Raw genomic sequence first — 22,661 nt, 5'->3', positions numbered from 1 at the left:
AGAGCCTGAGTCTGCTTCAGATTCTGTGTCTCCCTGTCTCTCTGCCCCTCCCCTGCTCATGCTCTGTCTCTCTCTCAAAAATAAACAAACATTAAAAAAAAAAGTTAAAAAAAAAAAGCATTTACTGTTAGGTATTTCCCAGTATGTTTCTAATCTTTTTCCTTTGAATAATCCACAAAGAGAAGATAAGTAAACTGAGAGCAGGATCTGAAACCAATAAAATACTTATAAATTCATAGGCACATTCATGGAGGCTCCAAACTATGAGGGAGAAAAAAGAGCCTGGGATCAAATGTAAAAATTCCACTCATGATTGCACAGTATGCTCTCTTGCTTGCTTAAACAATAAGCTTAAGAGTAGAATGTTTCCAACTATAAAAATAGACCAAATGTCATTCACTAGAAAACACCCACTTCACCAGGCACCACCCATTATGCCCTCTAAAGCCTTCCTTAAAATGAAAGCCTTCTTTGTTCTCCTTGCCAATCAATGAAACATCCAAACATTTTCAATGGAAGCATGCAAAACACCAAATTTCCTCAGCTATTAAAATTGCATTGTTCTCTCTAGACAGAGTTTCATACTCTCAACCATTTCTCTGATTGGAGGAATTTTAGTAGGCAGGTAACAAAAGGGATCCAATACAGTGCTGACAGTGCTGGTCTATTCTGAAGCAGAGAATATAATCCTAGAGCAAGAATGGCCAACGCTGTGCACATGGGCCAACACAAGGCAACTGGAGCCCTGGTTTGTGGGCACTTCCCAGTAGTCCACCTTATGTCCATGTTTTCCAAGCCTCTTCTTGCCGTTTATTCTCACTCCTAACTTATTCTTCTACTTATAACCACTTGTGTGCTACTAATTTCCTCTTCTCCTTCCCTGACAGGTAACCATGTGCCAGGGGCATCCAGACCTGGTTCGGTCCTGATAAAGCCATGGAGGCCCTTCGAATGTTTTAAAGGGCAATAATTCAAAGTATAAAGGGGTGTCTGGGTGGCTCAGATGGTTAAGCATCCGGTCCTTGATTTCAGCTCAGGTTATGATCTCATGGTTGGTGAGTTTGAACCCCATGTTGGGTTCGGTGCTGACAGTGCTTGAGGTTCTCTCTCTCCCTCTTTCTCTCTCCCTTAGCAATAAATAAATATTAAAAAAAAAAAAGTATAAAATCTTAATGGGTAGAAGGTCACTCTCTGTGTTAGATATAGAGCCTAAACACTAGCGTGATTAAAAAAATTTTTTTACAGAGGCTCCTGGATGACACAGTCGGTTAGGCATCTGACTTGCATCTCAGGTCATGATCTCACAGCTCATGGGTTCAAGCCCCACGCTGGGCTCTGTGCTGACAGCTCAGAGCCTGGAGCCTGCTCCAGATTATGTGTCTCCCTCTCTCTCTCTGCCCCTCCCCTGCTCACACTCTTTCTCTCCCTCTCTCTCAAAAATAAATAAACATTAAAAAAAATTATACAATTATTACCATCATAAATGGGACCAGATCAGGTTCATTTTCTAACAGTTTAAATCCTGCATTTTTAATCTAAATAAAAGTTACAGGAAAATTGTCTTGGATATCTGATTCACATCTTAAGCTGATATAAGTAAGATATACTGCCCTATTAGATCATCAACCTTCATATGTAACAAGACATATATAAATCATCAAAACAAGAACTAGTATTTCAACAGAAAAAAAGGGGCAACAGACACACACACACACACAAATTTTGAAGAAGAGCTATTTAACAATTATTTACTAAGCATCTTCTATGTACTAGAAATAGAGATAAAGCAGAGAATAAACAAAGATGGTTCTTGTTTGAATGCAGCATGCAATCTAGATTGAGGATACTCGCAACAAAAAGCAAACAAAACAGACTTCCGGGAAGCTGAGGTAATGGTGACTGCATACAGTGAAATCTCCTAACCATCCTCCCTAACTAAATAAATCAATGACAAGAATAAAACCACACAAACTTCACAACTTCAAAGTTACTAGAAGAAATAGAACAATACAAACTTCAATTTCCAGCAAAGACATTTCCTAAGCTTCTCTCTTACCTGTCTCCCAAAAAGTGAGTGGTTTTTAACTAAGAATTTGTAAACTACCCAAAACTGCCACTCAGTCCACCAAATACAAAGATGTGACATATCTTCATCTACGGAAACTATAGTAAGATGAAAACAGAAAATGAAACTCTAGACACTTCACTGAATGAAAATACAAGTCCCCACAAAAAACCAACTATGAAGTACAAGAAAACAGAAGACTCCACTGGAAATTAAATATCATCAAACAGGGCACCTGGCTGGCTCAGTCAGAAGAACATGGGACTCTTGGGCACAAAGGTAGCTCAGTCAGTTAAGTGTCCAACTCTTGATTTCGGCTCAGGTCATGATCTCATGCTTTGTGAGTTTGAGGCCTAAGTTGGGCCCTGCGCCAACAGCGTTGAGCCTCTTTGGGATTCTCTCTCCCTCTCTCTGCCTCTTCCTGGCTTGTGCTTGTTCTCTTCCTCTCTCTCTCTCAAAATAAGTAAATAAACTTGAAAAAATATTTTTTTTAAAAGGGAAAGAGCATGGGATTCTTGATCTTAGGGTCATGAGTTTGAGCTTCATGTTGGGTGTAGACATTACACCCAAAATAAACTTTAAATACTGTCAAGCATTCAAAATAGAGCCTGAGTCAGATATTAAACATGAAAAACAGAAATGGGCCAAAAAAACAAAAAACAAAAAAAAATGAGGAGTGATTAAAGCTTGATAGAAACAGAAGAAAAAGGCAAAATCACATCAGAAATAAAGACTGAATTATAAAATAAAAAATACATCTGCAAAAAAAATAGTTTATTCAATTATTATTTTTCAACACTCAAGGGAATGTGGGGTGGCTGGGTGGCTCAAGTCAGTTAAGTGTCCGACTTCAGCTCAGGTCATGATCTCACAGTTCATGAGCTCAAGCTCCAAGATTGGGATTTCCACTGTCAGCTTGGAGCCTGGAGCCTGCTTCATATCCTCTCTCTCCCTCTCTCTCTGTCTGTCCCTTGCCCGTATTCTCTCTCTCTCTCTCAATTAAATAAACATTTATATAAAAAAAATCAGAGAGAAAGTGGTTGAAACAGAAGACAAAAAAATCCAATCCAGTTACGTATCACTGGAGCTCCTGAAGAAGAAAACACCCCAATAAGACAAAGTTAATATTTAAAACTTTTACACAAGAAAACTTCCTGGAAATAAAGGCAGACCTGAATCTACAAATTAAAAGGGCCCACCAAGTACCTGAGAAAACTGACCCTCAACAATCAATTCTCAGAATTATCTTAGTAAAACTATTAGATTTTAAATATAAAGGAAAAATCCTCAGGGCATACAAACAGAATGGGTTCTAAACTTCCAAGGCCAGGCATCTAGACTGGAATAGATTTCTCAAAAGAGACATAAAAACAAGGTAATAATGGAGCGGCATTTTCAAGAAACTCAAAGAAAGAAAATTACAAACCAAGGATTTTATATCTACCTGTCACCCAAGTACTAAGTCTTTTAAAAAAACAGCTTAAAACCATAAGCTCTTCGGGAACCATCCACTAAAGATAAGCTTCATCCAACCAACAGATTATTGTGGAAACTTCAAAGAAAGGACCATGTACTATATGTAATATATATCAAAGAATAAAACAAGGACAGATGATGGTTAAAAAATAATATAAAAAATAATAAAATAATATATATCAAAGAATAAAACAAGGATGGATGATGGTTACTAGGGGTGCCTGGGTGGCCCAGTTGGTTGGGTGTCCAACTCATGATTTAGGCTCAAGCCATGATCTTTCTTTTATTTATTTTTTATTTTTTTAAAGTTTATTTATTTATTTGGGGGGAGGGGAGGGGCAGAGAGAATCCCAAGCAGGCTCTACACAAAGCCCAACATGGGGTTCAAACTCATTAACTATGAGATCATGACCTGAGCTGAAATCAAGAGTTGGACACTTAACCGACAGAATTTATCCTGCCCTTTATTTTTTGTAATGTTTATTTATTCTGAGAGAGAGAGAGAGAAAGTGTGCACAACTGAGCACACAAGTGAGTGGTGGGCGGTGGGATGGGTGCGCAGAGAGAGGAGGGAGAGAATCCCAAGCAGGCTCTGCACTTTCAGAGCAGAGCCTAATGCAGGGCTCGAACTCAAAAACTGTGAGATCTTGATCTGAGCTGAAATCAAGAGTCAGACAGTCACCTGAAAGAACCACCCAGGCATCCCTTTATTTTTTGTAATGCTCATTTATTTATCCTGAGAGAGAGACAGAGAAAGCAAGCAAGCGAGCATGAGCTGGGGATAGGTACAGAGTGAGGAGGGAGAGAATCCCCAATCCCTGAAGTGGGGCTTGAACTCACAAACTGTGAGATCATGACCTGAGCCAAAATCAAGAGTCAGAATGCTTAACTAACTGAGTCACCCAGGCACCCCTAAAGCACCTTCTTTTAAACACCTCTTGCATGCAAGGTAAATAAAACCAAAATTACAGAATTTCAGGAAATAATGATAATGAAAATACTAAATACCAGAATCTATGGAATACACTTTAGAGCAACAGAGGAAAATCTATAGCCTTACACATGTATAAATAAAAGTGAAAGAATAAAAATAAAGGAATTAAATTCTCTTCTTAAAATGCTAGAAAAAGAATAAAAAAGTCAACCAAAATAAAGCATGAAGCAGGAATAGTAAAGCTAAAAGGAGAAATTCGTAAGGTAGAGGATAGAAAGCCAGTGACACTGATGAACCAAACCAAGTATTTTTAAAATAATTTAACAAAATAGGGGTGCCTGTTAGCTCAGTCAGTTAAGCATGTGACTTCAGCTCAGGTCATGATCTCACAGTTTGTGAGTTCAAGCCCCGCACTGGGCTCTGTGCTGACAGCTCAGAGCCTGGAGCCTGCTTTAGATTCTGTGTCTCCTCTTTCTGACCCTTCCTTACTAGCACTTTATCTCTCTCTCTCTCTCTCTCTCTCTCTCTCAAAAATAAACATTAAAAAACATTTTTTTTAGGGATGCCTGGGTGGCTCAGTTGGTTAAGCATCTGACTTCGGCTCAGGTCATGATCTCACAGTTTGTGAATTCGAGCCCCACGTCAGGCTCTGTGCTGACGGCTTAGAGTCTGGAGCCTGTTTCAGATTCTGTGTCTCCCTCTCTTTCTGCCGTTCCCCTGCTCATACTCTGTCTGTCTCTCTCAAAAGCAAATAAACGTTAAAAAAAATTTTTTTTTAATTTAACGAAATGGACATACCATTGCTTAACTTTAATCAAGAAGAAAAGGATAATGAACAACTATATAAAATAGGAGTTCTTGCTGAATATATGAAAGCTAGAAGGAAAACTTAAACAGTCCAATAGCTACAGAAGACAGAATAATCCAGGAACTACACAAAAAATGCACCAGGCCCCGATGGTGTCAAAGGAGAGCTTTATTAAATGCTCAAAGATCAGATAGCTGCAATATGACATCCATGACGCCATAGCACAGGAAATGAAGAAAGTATATGAAGTATAACTGAAGTATAACTTTAAAAAATTTTTCTTTAAAAATTTTTTTTAATGTTTTATTTATTTTTGAGAGAGGGAGAGACAGAGTGCAAGCTGGGGAGGGACAGAGAGAGAGAGGGTGACACAGAATCCGAAGCAGGTTCCAGGCTCCGAGCTGTCCTCAGAGAGCCCGATGCGGGGCTCAAACTCACGAACTGTGAGATTATGACCTGAGCTGAAGTCAGGACGCTCAAAAGACTGAGCCACCCAGGCATCCCCCCCAAAAAATTGTTTTTTAAGGGGCACCTGGGTGGCTCAGTCGGTTGAGCATCTGAACATGGGATTGTGACCTGAGCTGAAATCAAGAATCAGATGCTCAACCGAGCCACCCAGGCACTCCTGAAGTATAACTTTGTATGAAGTATAACCTTGATACCTAAATCTTATAAATACAGCTTCCCCACAAAGGAAGAAAATTACAGACCAATATTACAAATGAGTATCATGTAAAAATTATAAATAATAAAAGATGAAAATCTAAAACCACATTAAGAGAATAATATATCATAGATAACGGTACTTATTCCAGTAATGCAAGGGTGGTTTGGTATTAGAAAATCTATTAATAAAACAAAACATATTAATAGATCTAGGGAGGGAATTATGGCTATCTCCAAAGATACTTAAAAAAAGCCATTAACAAAATTTTTGGTGAAAACAGGAAAGACAGTCTCATAATATGATAAAATATATTTTAGTGTTAAATCCAGCATTTTAATTAATGGAAAAATAATAGAGGCATTTTCACTAAGATAAGGGACAAAATAAGCCCTTAACTCCACTACTGTTTAACACTATACCATTGTTTTGTTTTTAATGGTTATTTATTTATTTTGAGAGAGAGAGCACATGTGCAAGCATGTGAGTGGGGAAGGGGCAGAGAGAATCGTAACCAGGCTCTGTGCTGACAGCACAGACGTGGGGCTCAATCTCATGACCCTGAGATCATGACCCCAGCCCATATCAAGAGTTGGACACTCAATCGACTGAATCTCAGAGGTGCCCCTTTACTACTGTTTTTAAGGTGTAATTCGACAAGAAAAATCAAGAGAGGCATAAGAATTGGAGAAATAAATAAAATTACCTCTATTTGCAAATTATGTGTTACCGTACCAAAAAAATCTTACTGAATCAGTGCAATAAATGACAAAACAGCCTCAAGTAATAAAATAGTCAGGTAGCAGCATATAAAATAAGCATACAGAATTCAACATATACACACAATAATCAAATACAATGATAGAAAAAATCCCATTTGAAACAAAGACAAAATATGGATAAACAAGAAATATGCAAAAACACACAAAAACCTTGAAACACTCCTAAGTAAATTTTAAGCAATCCCAATAAAAGTTTTTTATAGAGCTACATTTTTAGTTGACACAAAAACTGGTATTGAAGTTAATACTGAAGTTCATATGATAAAATAAATATGTAAGAATATTTAGAAAAGCAATGAAGAAGAAACGCTGTGAAGATTAACTGGCCTTCCCAGACATTAAAGCTTCTACAATTAATGCAGTGTGGGACTGACACATGAATAGAGTGACCAATGGGGTGGAACAGGAAGTCCAGCAATAGATCAAAATACACATAGAAATCAAGTATCTCCAATCTCTGGAAAAAAGAATGATGTTTTAAATAAATGGTAATGAGATAACTGGACAGGCATTTAGAAAAAGATGGAATTGGATACCCATCTCATACCATACACAAAAAAATAAACCCCAAGTACTCGAAGATCTAAAAGTAAAAAACGAAACCTTGTAAGTGCTAGAGGGAAATATGGATAAATTCCTATATTATCTCAGTTTAGAAGAGTTAACTAACTCTATTATTCACAAGCCACAAGCAAGTAAAGAAAGGAATCAATCTGACTACTACATAAAGCAACACTATCTTGGAAAAAGTAAAAAAAACAACAAATTGGGAGAAAATATTTGTAACATGTAATCAGATATATAAAGAACTCCTGAATACAAAGAACTCTTGAAAAAGGACCAAAAAACCTATCGAGAAAAGGCAAAAGACATGAACACCCAATCCACACATATACAAAAAGATACTGAAAAGATCTTTAAGCTTATGAAAGAAGTTCATGTGACTCATAATAATACGAGATACACAAGAGATACCATTTTTCACCTATCACACAATTAAGAAGTATGACAACACATTTTGTTGGTGAGGCTATGGAGACACATGCACTCATGCTGGTGGTATGAGTGAGCACTGCCATAACTCATTATGGAGGGAAACTGGACAATATTTAACAAAACTACTTATATGTTTATCTTCTCACTAAGAAATCTTGCTTCTAAGAATCTTTCCTGCGGGTGGCTCAGTCAGAATACCATGAGATTCTTTTTTGTTTTTTTAGTGTTTACTTATTTTTGAGAGAGAGAGAGAGAGAGAGAGAGAGGGAGACAGAGAGAGAGAGAGAGAGAGAGTGCGTGTAGGGGAGGGGCAGAGAGAGAGAGAGAGAGAGAGAGAGAGAGAGAGAGAGACAGACAGACACAGGATCCAAAGCAGGCTCCAGGCTCTGAGCTGTCAGCACAGAGCCTGATGTGGGACTCGAGCTCACAAACCACAGGATCATGACCTGAGCTGAAGTTGGATACTTAACTGACTGAGCCACTCAGGTGCCCAACCATGAGACTCTTGATCTTGGGGTCAAAATGAGCTCAAGCCCCATGTTGAGTGTACAGATTACTAAAAAAAAAAAAAAAATCTATCCTGAATACACACCTCCAATGATAACAAAATACCTATGCACAATATTACTTGTAGTATTGTTGCAGAACACTGGAAATAGCCTAAATACCCATACAAAGGAGTGGCTAAATAAACTATCAACATAGAAATGAAGTACTATACAACTGTAACAAACATGAACAAGATCTGTATGAACTGACAGAGTGATCTCTACAATATGTTTCATGTTAAAGAAGCAAAGTGCAAAAGAATAATCTAGTGGATGTAATCATTTAAAAAAAGGGAGGAGAGGGTAAACAAATAGATCTGTTCATTTGTGTAAAAAGAAACAGAGAAAGGATCAACCAGAAACTAATGTGACTGGTTACCGACGGGTGGCAGATGGATACGGGGGGTGGGAAGAACGGGACAGAAACTAGGGTAGTCTGGACTGAAGGGGCTCATACTTCTCTAAAGACATCTTTCTGAATAGTTCTGATTTTTGGAACCACACTAATGTTTCATATACTCATTAAATGCATGCTATAAAATGAAGAAGAATGGAAAATAAAATACATTTAAAATGGAATATGACACAAATAAACATAAATGTGTTTCAAATGAAGAACCTAGCCAATTGCAGAGGAGTGGAAGAACTCACCCAATAAACTTTGGATACAGGCTAAGGACAAAAAGAATTATACTGATCTCTAGTTGGTAAGGGTTTGTTTGTATTTTCTTGCAGTGGTTTTATTTAGTAATTCAACAACTATTTTCTGTGCTTTCTGAGATTAAAAAAGTAAGTAAATATACTGTGGGTAATAAGAATCAGGTTTCTCAGTATTTTTTAAAATTAATTTATTTATTTTGAGAGACAGAGAGAGAGTGTGAGCAGGGGAGGGGCAGAAATAAAGGGAGAGAGAGAGAGAATCCCAAGCAGGCTCCACAATGTCAACGTGGAGTCCGACATGGGGCTCGAACTTAAGAACTGTGGGATCATGACCTAAGCCAAAATCAAGAGCCAGGTGCTTAACTGAGTGAGCCACCCAGGTGCCTCCAGGTTTCTTGGTGTTGGGTAAACAAGTTACAGATATGAATAAGGAAAAGGCTAAAATGAACTTCATAGTATTAGACTACAGTGGGAGGTATGGGTAAGAATTCAGTTTAAAAGACATATATACGTACCTGAAATGGACATAATGTGGTATGCGTGTACTTCTAGCTCTGTTTATTAAGATGGAAAAGAAACAATGCCAACTTAATAACAAGAAGCTTATCTAGTACTCAGGTTTTGGCTTCTAAATATCAATCTTTGCTAAAAGAAATTTCTCCTTGAAGAAATAGCTAATTCCAAGGCTAAAGTTGAAAAAATACAAGATGAGCCTGGATTATGTTGTACTAAAACATAAAGAAATTCTTTAAAGAATTAGAGTGTCATATCAAAAGGAACCAGAAGCTGGAAGGGGTTTCAACTGGCCAAATGCGGGACAATTCAAACATCAAAATAAATATACATGACAACTAAATGCAGTATGTGATTCTGGAATAAATCCTGGACCAGAAAAACAATTTTTAAATTTTGCTATAAAGGAGATTATTAAGACAATTATGGGAATTTGAGTAAGGTCTGTAGATAGATCATTTTTGATGGTTATAGAAGAAAATGTCCTTACTCTTATAAAATACACACTGAAGTGTTTAGAGGTAAAGAGATACTGTATCTTGGGGCGCCTGGGTGGCACAGTCGGTTCAGCATCCTACTTTGGCTCAGGTCATGATCCCACGGTCTGTGAGTTTGAGCCCCGCGTCGGGCTCTGTGCTGACAGTCGGAGCCTGGAGCCTGCTTTGGATTCTGTGTCTCCCTCTCTCTCTGCCCCTAACCCACTCACATTCTGTCTCTGTCTCTCTCAAAAATAAATAAAGCATTAAAAAAAAAAAAAAAAGAGAGATACTGTATCTTAAACGTATTTTCAAAGATTTCAGGAAAAAGATATATGTGTGTGTGTGTATATATATATATATATATATACACATAAAAGTGTATATATGTATGTATGTATACACACATATGTATGTATGTATGTGTGTACGTATATATATACATACACAGATAGAGTTCCAGAATGGTAAAACAAATACGGCAAAAAATGTTAACATTTGGGAAATGTGGGTGAAAGGTATATGAAAAACATTTTTGTATTATTCTTGCAAGTTTTTCTGATCTGAAATCATTCCAAAATAAATTTTGAAAATAAATAAAATCATTTCAGATACTGACAATGGCTACTAGGAAAATAAAACATGGTAATATTACAAAGAGTAACTGGGGTGGGGGGAGTAGGGGGCTGGGAGGACCTTGCAGAGCAGTGCTTAAATTGAGAAGTTGGAGAAATTAACACGTGAGCCAAGACTGAAAACAAATAGGGACCAGTGCATCTGAAGGTCTGAAAGCTTCCCTGCCCTGTTCCATGTAGGTTGTTTTGATAAGCATTTTTGATACTTGGTGAAAGAAAAGGTAAGCACTGATATTCACTATTCCAGGAGCCAGCTTTAAAATTCAATTACTGCTCAGTCAATGATGAAATACATTTAGAAGTCTGATATGAAAAATCACCTGTTGGTTTCTCTGGGACAATGTAAATGTGTATGTAACTGGAAAAATGTTTTTAAAGAACTGTCAGGAATGTCTTGGCCACTTGACTGCCTGGAGCAGTGTGGTGCTAATACAGAAAGAACAGAGACTTTGGAATCAAAACAAATTTAGGCCTTACTACTTTCTAGCTCAGTGTCTTGTAAACTTGTTAACACCTCCGAACTGCTGCCTTCTCTTTGAAAATGGGGTTACCACATTTGTTAGTGTGAGAATTAGTTGAGAATTAGAGCGATGGTATACAAGTGCTTAGCAAAATGCCTGAAGCATAGCAAGTACTCAGACAATGACAGCCCGAAACAAACGAACAAATGGCAAAGCCACACTGATTTCTTCCACCTCCTCTAGCCCTGATTACATGCGTCATCTTTTAGTTCTACACCAGGCTTTCTCAACCTTGACACTATTGACATTTTGGGCCAGATAATTGGATGTTTAGCAGCATCCTTGACTTCCACCTACTAGATGTCAATAGTACAGTCCTAGTTGTGAAAATCAAAACTGTCTCCATACATTGTTAAACGTCCCCTGCGGCACAAAACTGCCCCCAGTTGACAACCACTAATTTACACAGATCATTAAAATGTAGGAACAACATTTAATAGGGCTAACCAAAACAAACCACCTCCTTTTTCTCAGACTGCTGAAAGTCAAATGACGGGAGAGAGAGAGGGAAATAGTTGATGCTCTATAAAGAACCCATTTCCACTGTCAAAGAACTTTGCCTACTTAAAGAGAGATTGGACAAGTTAACCTATACAAGCCTCAGTTTCCTCCTATGACTGTTGCATGGAATAAATGCACAATATAAGTAAAGTGCTTAACACAGTGTCTGGTGCAAGTGAGCACTCAATTAATGCTGGACATTCTCATTATAATTATGGTACTCCTTTTAATACTGGGCTTTCAGGTCCTACTCATCATCACTCAGCCCAAATTCCTCACTCCATACATACATTTATTTCTACTCCCAACTCTAAAGTGGCCCTAACCTCTCTTTATAGAGGCAGCTAACCACTGGGGTGTAAAAGTAGCTGAGGTGCCAGGGCACTTTGATAACGAATTCTAAAATTCTTCCCTAACCACTGACACAGGATATACGTATGTAAATGAGAGCCAAGAAACATATTACTTATGCAAAAAAAGTGAGTAAAATTAATTCGTATAAAGGAAGAAAAACAGTACTAACTTGATTTCCATTAGGGCACAACTACTTTTGTAATTCATGCTAAGTAGTTCAGTGTTAAAAAAAAATGAGAACTCCTCAAGTGAATGAAATCCATTTGAGAAATTCTCTTTAAATTCAGGGTATTTTTTATGTTACAAAGTAGAAATTTCTAAAATAATTTACTGAAGACAATTTATAAATGACCATCTATGATGATCATATGCTACCTAGATAAAGGTATCAGGTAATTTTTGACAAATCAAAGATTAGGCCCGAATGAGAAGTCCTGGAAAAGAAAAAGGACTGAGAACCTACGAAATGAAATTTCAGAGAAAAAAGTCATTACTATGTGAAATAATGAGTGATGCCTTCCTGTGCAGAAATGAATCAAAACGTCATTACAGCTCACCTGGAGTTTCTGAGTCAAAGAGTCTCTCTGTTCTTGTAATTCTCTGGCATTATCAATTTCTTGTTTTAATCTTTCTATTTCCTAGAAAAAGTACAGCAAGGTCTTTAGCAACAATATTTAAACTAAATCAAGGAAAGAGAAAGTCTTATTTTTTCCTGAAATCATTGTTCCAGTCCCTGGAAAAAAATAATTAAAAAAACATTCCTTTATACTGACTAAATTTTAGAGGGGTGATTTGTCTTTATGGGTATGGTGTCTACTACATGATAATCTTAAACAACAAGTACACTTGCCGGCTTTGAGACAGCACTGCTTAGAAACAACCATCAGAATATGTTATGGTTGTGGATATAATTCTTTCCTGGGATGTTAAATCTTCTGACCAGAAACCAGAGAAAGCAACAGCGTATAAAATTCATTTAACCTCTCCTGGTTTTCTGTTGATTTTATGAATGCAACTCTCATACAGAAGGCAAGAGGCAGCATCTCAGTCTGACTGCCTCATCATTGTTCATAACAGCAGAAATAAGGAAGGAGAAAATATGAACAAGCTTAATATTAATCAAAAAAAAAACATTTCACACCCCTAAACAGCATCCCACAACCTTACTTTACTCCATAAAGTACCTGCAAATCTGACATAAGCTCAAATATTTTGTATACATATGTTAGCCAGATTACAGATGAGTAAAAAGTAGCAAATACCTCTTCCTTCACTTTCAGCGTCTCTTCTAGTTCTTGTATTGTCTGATTTAATTCTGTCTTATGGGTATGCACTGCATTTGCTTGGCTACTAACACATTCAAGCTCAGTCACCTAGAATGAAAGGAGAACACAGGTAAGTCATATGACTACTTCAAAGGATTTCTTGCTGAAAATATAGTAACTCCTGATAGTTAAAACATGAATTCTGAAGCGACATATGAAAATCAATTTTGAGAAATATTAAGACACTTATTGTAGAATGAATAGATTCTTTAAAGACACGAATCTAGGACAAGGAAAAAAGACTAGGGAAATAATTATTTATATGGCTTGGTCATGGGCAAAATCAGGAAAACTTAAAATTAAATGATTAATGATAGCAGAGAATCCCTATAATGAAGTTTTCTTTAAAAATTTCCTATGAAAACATATTCAAAATCAGATATAGCCATCTGCCTTCCATCTGTAGCTTTCAAATTAAACATGGCTTCTGAAAACTGGCCTTGCAGAAGTGAGAAATTTTTCAAATACATTTCCAAAATGTTAAGAGAATCTGGAAGAAAAGATATGCTTAAAAATACAACTTAAATCATTCTATTACTAGAATGACTTCATATCAATAGTGTCTCTGTGGCAAAAGATAACATTTTTTAGTCAATAACAATGTACTGAGGGCCCAAAGAGCTACCTAATTTTTAATAAGCACTGGATATTTTCTGAGACAACAGAGAAGGACAGAGTCCCTAAAAGTTATCCTGTCCAACAACACTGTTGGATTTGACAGTCAAAAGAGACAGAAGTCAACATAAAAACATGCATACACCTCCAATCACAGCTCTTTACATACATCGGGAGCTCATACATTTTGGGTGACTAGACTGCAGTGAATTCTAGACTGCTAAAGAAACATAGCAAATCCTTCTCTTTCACATTTTCCAAGTATCTAATTACACTCCACAAATGTCACTCTACCTTTCTTAACACTTTTGTCCTTTCTATTCATGTACTAATAGCCTTGTGCAGACCCTTATCATCCAGGCCTAAAGAACAGCAATGGCTTGCCAGAAGACTTAACTGTAATCTATTTTTACCTCTTCTGCAAACTAACATTCATCTGTGATCTTTAACTCCCTCATTCAAAGCCTTTCAAAGGCTCTTTTTTTTTTTTTTTTTACGTCAAATCTTAACCCTCAGGTCTTGCATATACCAGTCATAAACTACTTAACTATCCTCATCATCCAAGACACTCACAGTATGTGATATATCACTTTTCCAACTAAAAGCAGGCAAGTCTCCTTGTCCTAAGAACAAACCACTCTCAGGGTGCCTGGGTGGTTCAGTCGGTTAAGTATCCTACTCTTGATTTCAGCTCAGGTCATGGTCTCATGGTTCATGAGATCAAGCTCTGTGCCAGACTCTGTGCTAACAACAAGAAGCCTACTTGGGATTCCTTCTCTCTCCCTCTCTGCCCCTCCCTGGCTTGGGCATGCTCTCTCTCAAAATAAATAAATAAAACTTTAAGAAAGAATAAACAACTCTCGTACCCATCTTGCTGGATATGAATGTCCTCTCTTACCTCTGAGGCCATTCAGACTTCATCAAACCCTCTACTCTCAGCTCAGCAAGCACTTTCACCAGAAAGCCATTCCTATCTACTCAATCTGTCAAGGTCCACAAAATGAAATGTATTGAAAATCTTGGGAATTATTTCCTTATTCTTCAATGTTTATTAGTTTTCTTTGTTCAATTAGATAATAAATTCCTTACGGGGAATTCCAGTTCTCATAATGATGGAGTTGTTTTTATTAAAAAAACTTTCCCATAGATAACAATGGCACATCATGAACGAAATGTAAAATTCAACTGCTTGAATGCCCTGGTTAGTGACCAAATAGAGCAAAAGAGTAAAAGATAGCCTGAGGAGCCTGATGATTTGGGGACTCCTTAGAACAGCTGAAACAGCTAGAAATTGAGGGAACTGTATGAAAAAAGCCCCAAATAAGCATAGAGACTTTTTCCAAGTCTTTGGTCAACCCTTGAACTAAACATGCACAGGTAAGAATCCAAGGAGTCCAGCATGGTGGGGTATGGGGAGCTGGAAGGCTGAAAGAGCTAAGGTGGTAGTGCTCATGCTCACCATAGAGAAAACAGTTTGAAGTTTGAGTCCCACCAAATTAGAGGACATTGGTTATCACCTCAAGCTTTCCACTGAAGCATCCGAAGGGTTACGCCTTAGAAATAAAGATTTCTCAGGACTAGGGGATTCTCCAGAGGGTTAAGGGCAAAATTAAAATAAAACAACTCTAATAATGAAGCGTAAGTCCACACCTTCACAAATTCTAGGAAATCTGTAAGTCATTTAACTGCTTGCTCAAATAAAAAACATCATTCAGAATAAGATGAGAGCATCTATAGGCAGCATAGCATCTAATTTTTAATGTCTAACACACAACTCAAAATGAGTACACATGTGAAGAAATAGGAAAACGCAACCTGTAGTTAAGTCAAAAAGCTGTCCTGATACCTGGCCAAAATTGCAAAGTTAATTCAGGCCAATGGGAAAGGATACCTTGATGGAAATCAAATCTATAAAAAGGAAGGAAGAGCACTGAAAATTATAAACATGTGAACAGAAAGATTTCATTTCTTAAATCTTTAAAATTCAATTAATTATTTACAACAAAAATTCCTTAAGGGCAAGGATTACTCAATAAGGAGATATGATAGTTTTTCAATGAATATTTATTGGCTCATGAGTTAACTGTTGTGAGTTAATTTTTTTTATTGTGGTAAAGAACACATAATTAAATTTATCATCTTACCATTTTTAAGTGCACAAGTATACTCAGACCATTGTGAAAAATATCTCTAGAACTTTTTCATCTTGCTAAATGGAAATTCTATACTCATTAAACAACCTTCTTCTTCTTCCTCTTAAGTTAACCTTTATACATATAATAGGATGATATTTATTCAGGTTTCTTACTCTCCCTCCCTGTGTCTATTCCATTTCTATATTATTTCCCTTGTCATTCTGGTCCTATTACATTCCTTAAATTGTGCTCTGGTAGTAAGACAATTTCCTATTGTCTATGAAGTTCACTTGTTTGGCATCCTTTCTAAAAAAGGAAATTAGTGGCATCTGCTTCCTGTTGGGTAAATGTAAATGCTTTGAGCACAAAAAAAATTCTTCACAAGTAATTGTTTGGGCTTCTGATATTATTTATACTGGGGTTTCTGATTTTCTTTTCCTATATGAATTTCAAATGCAGGTGCTCCCCGAGAGCTTGCATTTATGCCACTTCACTTTTATGAAAGACCTAGATTAGTATGGTAATGGTGTTTTTTGGTAAAACTGAAAATCATCTTCAGATTTCTGTCAAGTAGCAAAAACAGATACTAATGTAGGTCTTTTGTAAAAGTGAAGTGATATGATGTGAACTTTAAAGTAGGGGATAGTCTTTGCTTTATGCCACTTGAGCTTAGGAAAGGTTTCACAGCAATGCTTTATTTTTGGATAGTGGGGGAAACCTGTGTAACTGACTACTTTTTCTTAAAATTTTTTTCATGTTTATTTTTGAGAGAGAGACAGATTGAGAGAAAGAGAGATCGAGTGAGCATGAGTGGGGGACAGGGGGACAGAGGATCTGAAGTGGGCTCTGTGCTGTCAGTAGACAACCTGATGCGGGGCTCGAACTCATGAACCATGAGAACATAATCTGAGCTAAAGTTGGCCTCTTAACCAAATGAGTCACCCAGGCACCTCCCAACTTTTATAAAGCGTTTCCTACCTGTATGTTTTAAGTTGCTCTTTAAAAAAAATCTTTTTTTAATGTTTTTATTTATTTTTGAGAGAGTGAGAGAGAGACAGAGCGTGAGTGGGGAAGGGGTAGAGAGAGAGGGAGGCACAAATCTGAATCAGGCTTCAGGCCTGTCAGCACAGAGCCCCACGCAGGGCTCAAACTCACAAACTGTGAGATCATGACCAGTGCTGAAGTTGGACGCTTAACCAACTGAGCCACCCAGGCACTCCTGTTCCTTTTTTAAAAAATAAAAATAGGGGCGCCTGGGTGGCGCAGTCGGTTAAGCGTCCGACTTCAACCAGGTCACGATCTCGCAGTCCGTGAGTTCGAGCCCCGCATCAGGCTCTGGGCTGATGGCTCAGAGCCTGGAGCCTGTTTCCAATTCTGTGTCTCCCTCTCTCTCTGCCTCTCCCCCGTTCATGCTCTGTCTCTCTCTGTCCCAAAAATAAATAAACGTTGAAAAAAAATTAAAAAAAATAAATAAATAAAAAATAAAAATAAAATAATAAAAGCATCTATCATTAACTCAGTGCAACTAAATGTCAGTTCACTTTCTCAATTAATTTTCACAGGAATTCTACACAGTATCAATTATTATTTCTATTTTACAGATGAGATTACTGAGCAGAAAGAAAGACATAACTTACCAAGATTTTCACAGATAATGACAGAATAGAAAATATTTTTCTTAACTAAATAAACCCACTTATACTACCATCTATCTATATGTTCTGACAACCAACGATTATCTCCAAAAGATGTCCTTGAACTGAGTCTACTACATGTAAGTCTCTGCTGAGCAGTGAAGTCTGTTAGCCATAAATCCCTATGGATGGCAGCAGCTCTGAACTTACTCGTTTGTGCAGACGTTCTGCTTCCTCTTGATACGCAGCTAGTTGCTGTTTCCATTGTTTCACATTGGCAGTGGACTCCAACAGGGCTGCAGTGAGTTTGGCATTATTTCCTTTGAGGGTAGCCAGTTCAGCCTCCCAATGTTTGCTGATTGCTGAACTAAAATAAAAGAAAATGCTATCAATTACATTGAATACTGTTACTTTGAAGGGACAGCAGGACTCAGTTCTATTAGTTTTATAGTTCACGGATGCTTCAAAGATAATCCAAAAAGTATAAAAACAACTATTTCAATGAAATGTTCCTAGTGAAGAAAACCTAGCAAGTGAAGAAAGCTTAATGTGAGCTAGTTCCCACTTTCATTATGACAGGTAACAGATATCTACAGGAGAGTTTCTACTCATTCTCTTTTGAGGAATAAACACTATATCTATCTATATAGGTATATATAGATATACCTATCAGCAAAACCTAATAATCTACTGTATATTTGAGGGAGATATCATTAAAAATTTTATTTCATAAAAACACAGTTTTGACATACAATATTAGTTTCTGGTGTATAACATAGTGATTTGATGATTATATATATCACAAAATATTCACCATGGTAAGTACAGTTACTGTGTGTCACTATACAAAGCTATTATTACATTATTTACTATATTTCCTAATCTGTACTTTTCATCCCTGTTATTTACTTTATAACTACAAGTTTGTACCTCTTAATCCCCTTGATCACCTACTTCCCCTCACTCCCCTTTTCTCTGGCAGCCACCAGTTTGTTGTCTGTACTTATGAGTCTATTTTTGTTTGTTTTTTGATTTCTTAAATTAAGTTTATTTATTTTGAGAGAGTGGGAGAGCATGAATGGGGTAGGGGTGGAAAGAGGGGAGAATGAATCCGAAGCTCTGCACTGACAGTGCAGAGTGGGGCTGGAACTCATGAAATGTGAGATCATGACCTGAGCAGAAACAAAGAGTCGGATGCTTAACTGAGCCACCCGGGCGTCCCAAGTTTGTTTTGTTTTTTAAATTCCACATATAAATTAAATTATATGGTATTCTTTCTCTGGCTTATTTTATAGCAAAATACTTTCTAGGTCCAAACATGTTGTGGCAAGTGGCAAGATTTCATTCTTTTTTATGGTAAGTAAGATTCCATTTTGTATATATATATATACACTATATTTTCTTCATCCATTATCCATTCATCTATTGGTGGACCTTGGGGTGTTCCATATCTAGGCTATTGTAAATAATGTGCAATAAACATAAGGGTGCATATATCTTTTAGAATTAGAATTTTCTTTGGGTAAAGACCCAGAAGGATCATATGGTATCTCCATTTTTAATTTTTAAGGAGCCTCCATACTGTCTTTTTAAAATACACTGTATTTTAAAATACACTGTATTTTTTTAAGTGCATCAAAGCCTGAAGCACAATTTCATTCCTTTCTGAAACATATGAGGATGATTCAATGTCAATAAGGTATGGGACATGTAATGTAGTATTTCCTCTGAAATTATTATTGATTTATTTCATGCTATTCATAATTTTGAAATGCCCAAAATACAAAAAATTTGTTGCAATAAATTTATTTCAGATATGATGATAGGCTACACCCCAGAAACTGGTCTTAATGACTTAATTTGATAGAATTCCAGTGTTACACATAGAACAAAAAAACCTAAAAGCAATCACCTATTTCCTCATTTATTGTTCTACTTGATAAGTTATCCAAAGTTAATTGCTTCAACCAAGACAATTTTTCTACTACAAAAACAATTCTATTACTCGGGAAGATTCTTCTTTTGATAATTCCTTTGTTAACTGTCCAATGAAGAAAGAATTGCCTCATTTGAAAGAAAAAGGTGTTTTTTTCTTATCATTGAACAATTTACTTTTTTTAGTGAAATTCTACAGACCTCATCCCATTAATTAACTAGTGATGATAACAGCTTTCCCTAATCTGCATTTTGGTTTTTGGTAAATTATCTGCATTACAAAGCAAATGCTTTGATGGACTGGTATTTTTAATAATAATTTAAAAAAATTTAAATGTCTTATTATTTATTTTTGAGAGTAAGAGAGACACAGCATGAGAGGGGAAGGGGCAGAGAGAGAGAGGGAGACAAGGAATCTGAAGCAGGCTCCAGGCTCTGAGCTGTCAGCACAGAGCCCAATGCGGGGCTTGAACTCACAAACTGCATGATCATGCAGTGAACTGAAAGTTGGATGCTTAACCAACTAAGCCACCCAGGCGCCCCCTTAATAATAATTTTAATATGTATTATATAAAAGAAATCATAGCATCTATCATCAAGAATTTCTAAAGCTCATCACCAGTAATAAAATGTATCAGCATCATGAACCCTCTCATATGATGCATAGGGAAAGATAAAAGATAATTTCTGTGGTATTCTTGTCAAAAATGCATAACCTTATTCTAATCATGAGCAAACATCATAAACCCAAACTGAGGGGCTGTCTACAAAATAACTGGTTGGTATTCTTCAAAAGTATCAAAAGACTGAGAAAAAGAATGGTGGAGATTAAGAAGAAATAATTAAATGCAAAGTGTGATCATGGATAGGTTCCTAGAACAGAAAAGGACAATTGTGAAAAGAGGTCTGCAGTTTAGTTGGTAGTACCGTGTCTATATTAATTTGGTAATTATTATGGTTGTGTAAGATGCTACCATTAAGAGAAGTTGGGTGAGGGGTACATGGAGATTCTCCACATAGTTTTTGTAAGTTTTCTGTAAGTCTAAAATTAGTTTCAAATAAAAAGTTTTTAAAATTTTCTAAAGTTTACTGAAATTTCCTCAAAACATGAATGAATAAAAATCAAACAATAAGCTAAGCTATTAATTTAACAGCCCACTTGTAGCCTTGAAAAGAAAACTCTTTTCTATTCGGTCTTTTGTGAAATGATGTTCCAAATTCAGGTTTTCTGAGTAAAGCATGCACCTGTTCTCACTTAATTACAGATTTTTTCAAAACCACCTACCATTTTTTCCCTATAAAGTTTTATTTAAACAGACCTTTTAATCTGCTAACTAAAATCTTACTGAACTAATTTAAACACTAGATATATGCAAATGTAAAACTCCTGGGGCATCTTTTGTTATATATGGTCTTTTGTCTGCAGCCCCAGAAATCACTTTAGAGCCATAAAAGTGAAATGGATGTCTTGTTATTCACAACAAGCCCCTTTCAACCACAATTAAGTTTATGTTAATGAGGTGACTTTTAGAAACCTCCTAAAGGTGTGAGGGCTGGTGGCAGGAAGAACCCACCTTGATTACAGGGTTAAAACTTTCACTCCCACCCTCTGACCTCCAGGGAGAGAGAGAGGGGCTGAAAGTGAAACAGTCACCAATGGCCAAAGAGTTTATCAATCATGTCTATGGAATGAAGCCTCCATAAAAACCCAGAAGAGCTGCCATGTTGGTGACCCAGAAAGCATTCAAGTGCTAGGCCCCAAACTCCACAGGGGAAAAAGCTCCAGTTGTTAGGATCTTGCTGTATGTATTATTTCATCTGGCTGTTCATTCACATCCTTTAATATCCTTTGTAATAAACTGGTAATCGAGTAAGCAAAGCCAGTTCCTTGAGTTCTGTGAACTACTCTAGCAAATTAACTGAACTAGGTAGGGGGTTGTAGCTATCTCTAATTTATAGCCAGTGAATCAAAAACACAGGTAACAACCTGGACTTGCAACCTGGCATCTGAAGAAGCAGTCTTATGGGACTGAGCCCTTGATATGTGGGATCTGATGCTCCCTCCAGGCAGTCTAAGAATTGAGTTAAAATTGTGGGACACTCAATCAGAGTTAATTGCTTGGTGGTACCAATCTATTTCCTGGATCGAAGCCATGGGTTATAGCTCCTGTTCTAGTCAGCTGGCTTTCCTGTGACAGTTTCTTCCTCCCAATTAGACTTTAATTTTCCTCTCTATGAATTTTTGCCCAAAACTTTCCATATTCAGCATCAATCTATAAGAATGCATTCTTCTCTTTCAGGGATTCAGGTCTTCTCCAACAAGTATTTTCTAGCTATACCACCGAACCTTCCAGTTTCCAGCACAGCTCGGGGCTTGTGTTTAGGTAAACACATTGACTATCTAAATGAAAAAGTAAAGGTATGAACTTATGAGCTAAGTACAAAACCCACCTAGGATTAAGTTGTTGAATATAATGAATAGTAAATGTTACAACAATTAAATCATAATTAAGTTTTCAATACTAAGAAAATTCTTAAATATAATTATTTTGAATCTCACATTAGGGACGGGATTTCACGCTAGCTTTAATTAGTAGAACCTACAGTTTCTTGATTTCTGTTTTAAATCAATTGATCAAGCATACAAAATATAGGAGATTTTACGTATAAAATTCAGATCTGGGACTTGGAGTATTTACAAAGGACCTGTTCAGGAAAAGGTTAGTATTCCTGACCAAATGCCTTGTTTTGTGTAATCTAGAAATTTTAAAAAAAATTTCATTTATTTTTGACAGAGAGAGAGAGAGAATGGGCCCATGTGCAAGTGCACGGGGGAGGGGCACAAAGAGGGAGACACAGAATCCAAAGAAGGCTCCAGGGTCTGAGCTGTTAGCACAGAGCCCACCGTGGGGCCCGAACCCACCAACTGTGAGATCATGACCTGAGCTGAAGTTGGTCGCTCAACTGACTGAGCCACCCAGGCACCCCTGTGCTGGCCAAGCTGAACACAGAGAGAAAAAAATAAACAAAAAAACCCACCAGAGTATCTAAGACATGGGGACAATATCAAACTTTCTAACAAAT

The 22,661-nt window shown here is 36.9% G+C and overlaps 1 protein-coding gene across 3 annotated transcripts in view; it reads right to left on the bottom strand.

The window, feature by feature from the left end:
- HOMER1 (homer scaffold protein 1) overlaps window positions 1–22,661 on the bottom strand; it is a 143,602-nt gene that overhangs the window by 5,399 nt on the left and 115,542 nt on the right. For all 3 annotated transcript variants that reach the window (XM_086698046.1, XM_025923849.2, XM_086698042.1), the window contains exons 6-8: window positions 17,853–18,009; window positions 13,196–13,306; window positions 12,491–12,571 (exon numbers count right to left, since the gene is read on the bottom strand). In XM_086698046.1, the coding sequence (XP_086554172.1) occupies window positions 12,491–12,571; window positions 13,196–13,306; window positions 17,853–18,009 (349 nt within the window). The remainder of the gene's footprint in view (window positions 1–12,490; window positions 12,572–13,195; window positions 13,307–17,852; window positions 18,010–22,661) is intronic.

Source organism: Puma concolor, chromosome A1 (genome assembly GCF_028749965.1).
Source record: "Puma concolor isolate L17-30 chromosome A1, mPumCon1.1.hap2, whole genome shotgun sequence".
Taxonomy (NCBI): Eukaryota; Metazoa; Chordata; class Mammalia; order Carnivora; family Felidae; genus Puma; species Puma concolor.
The sequence above is the reverse complement of the archived record's forward strand: the minus strand, read 5'-3'. Positions and strand labels throughout refer to the sequence as shown.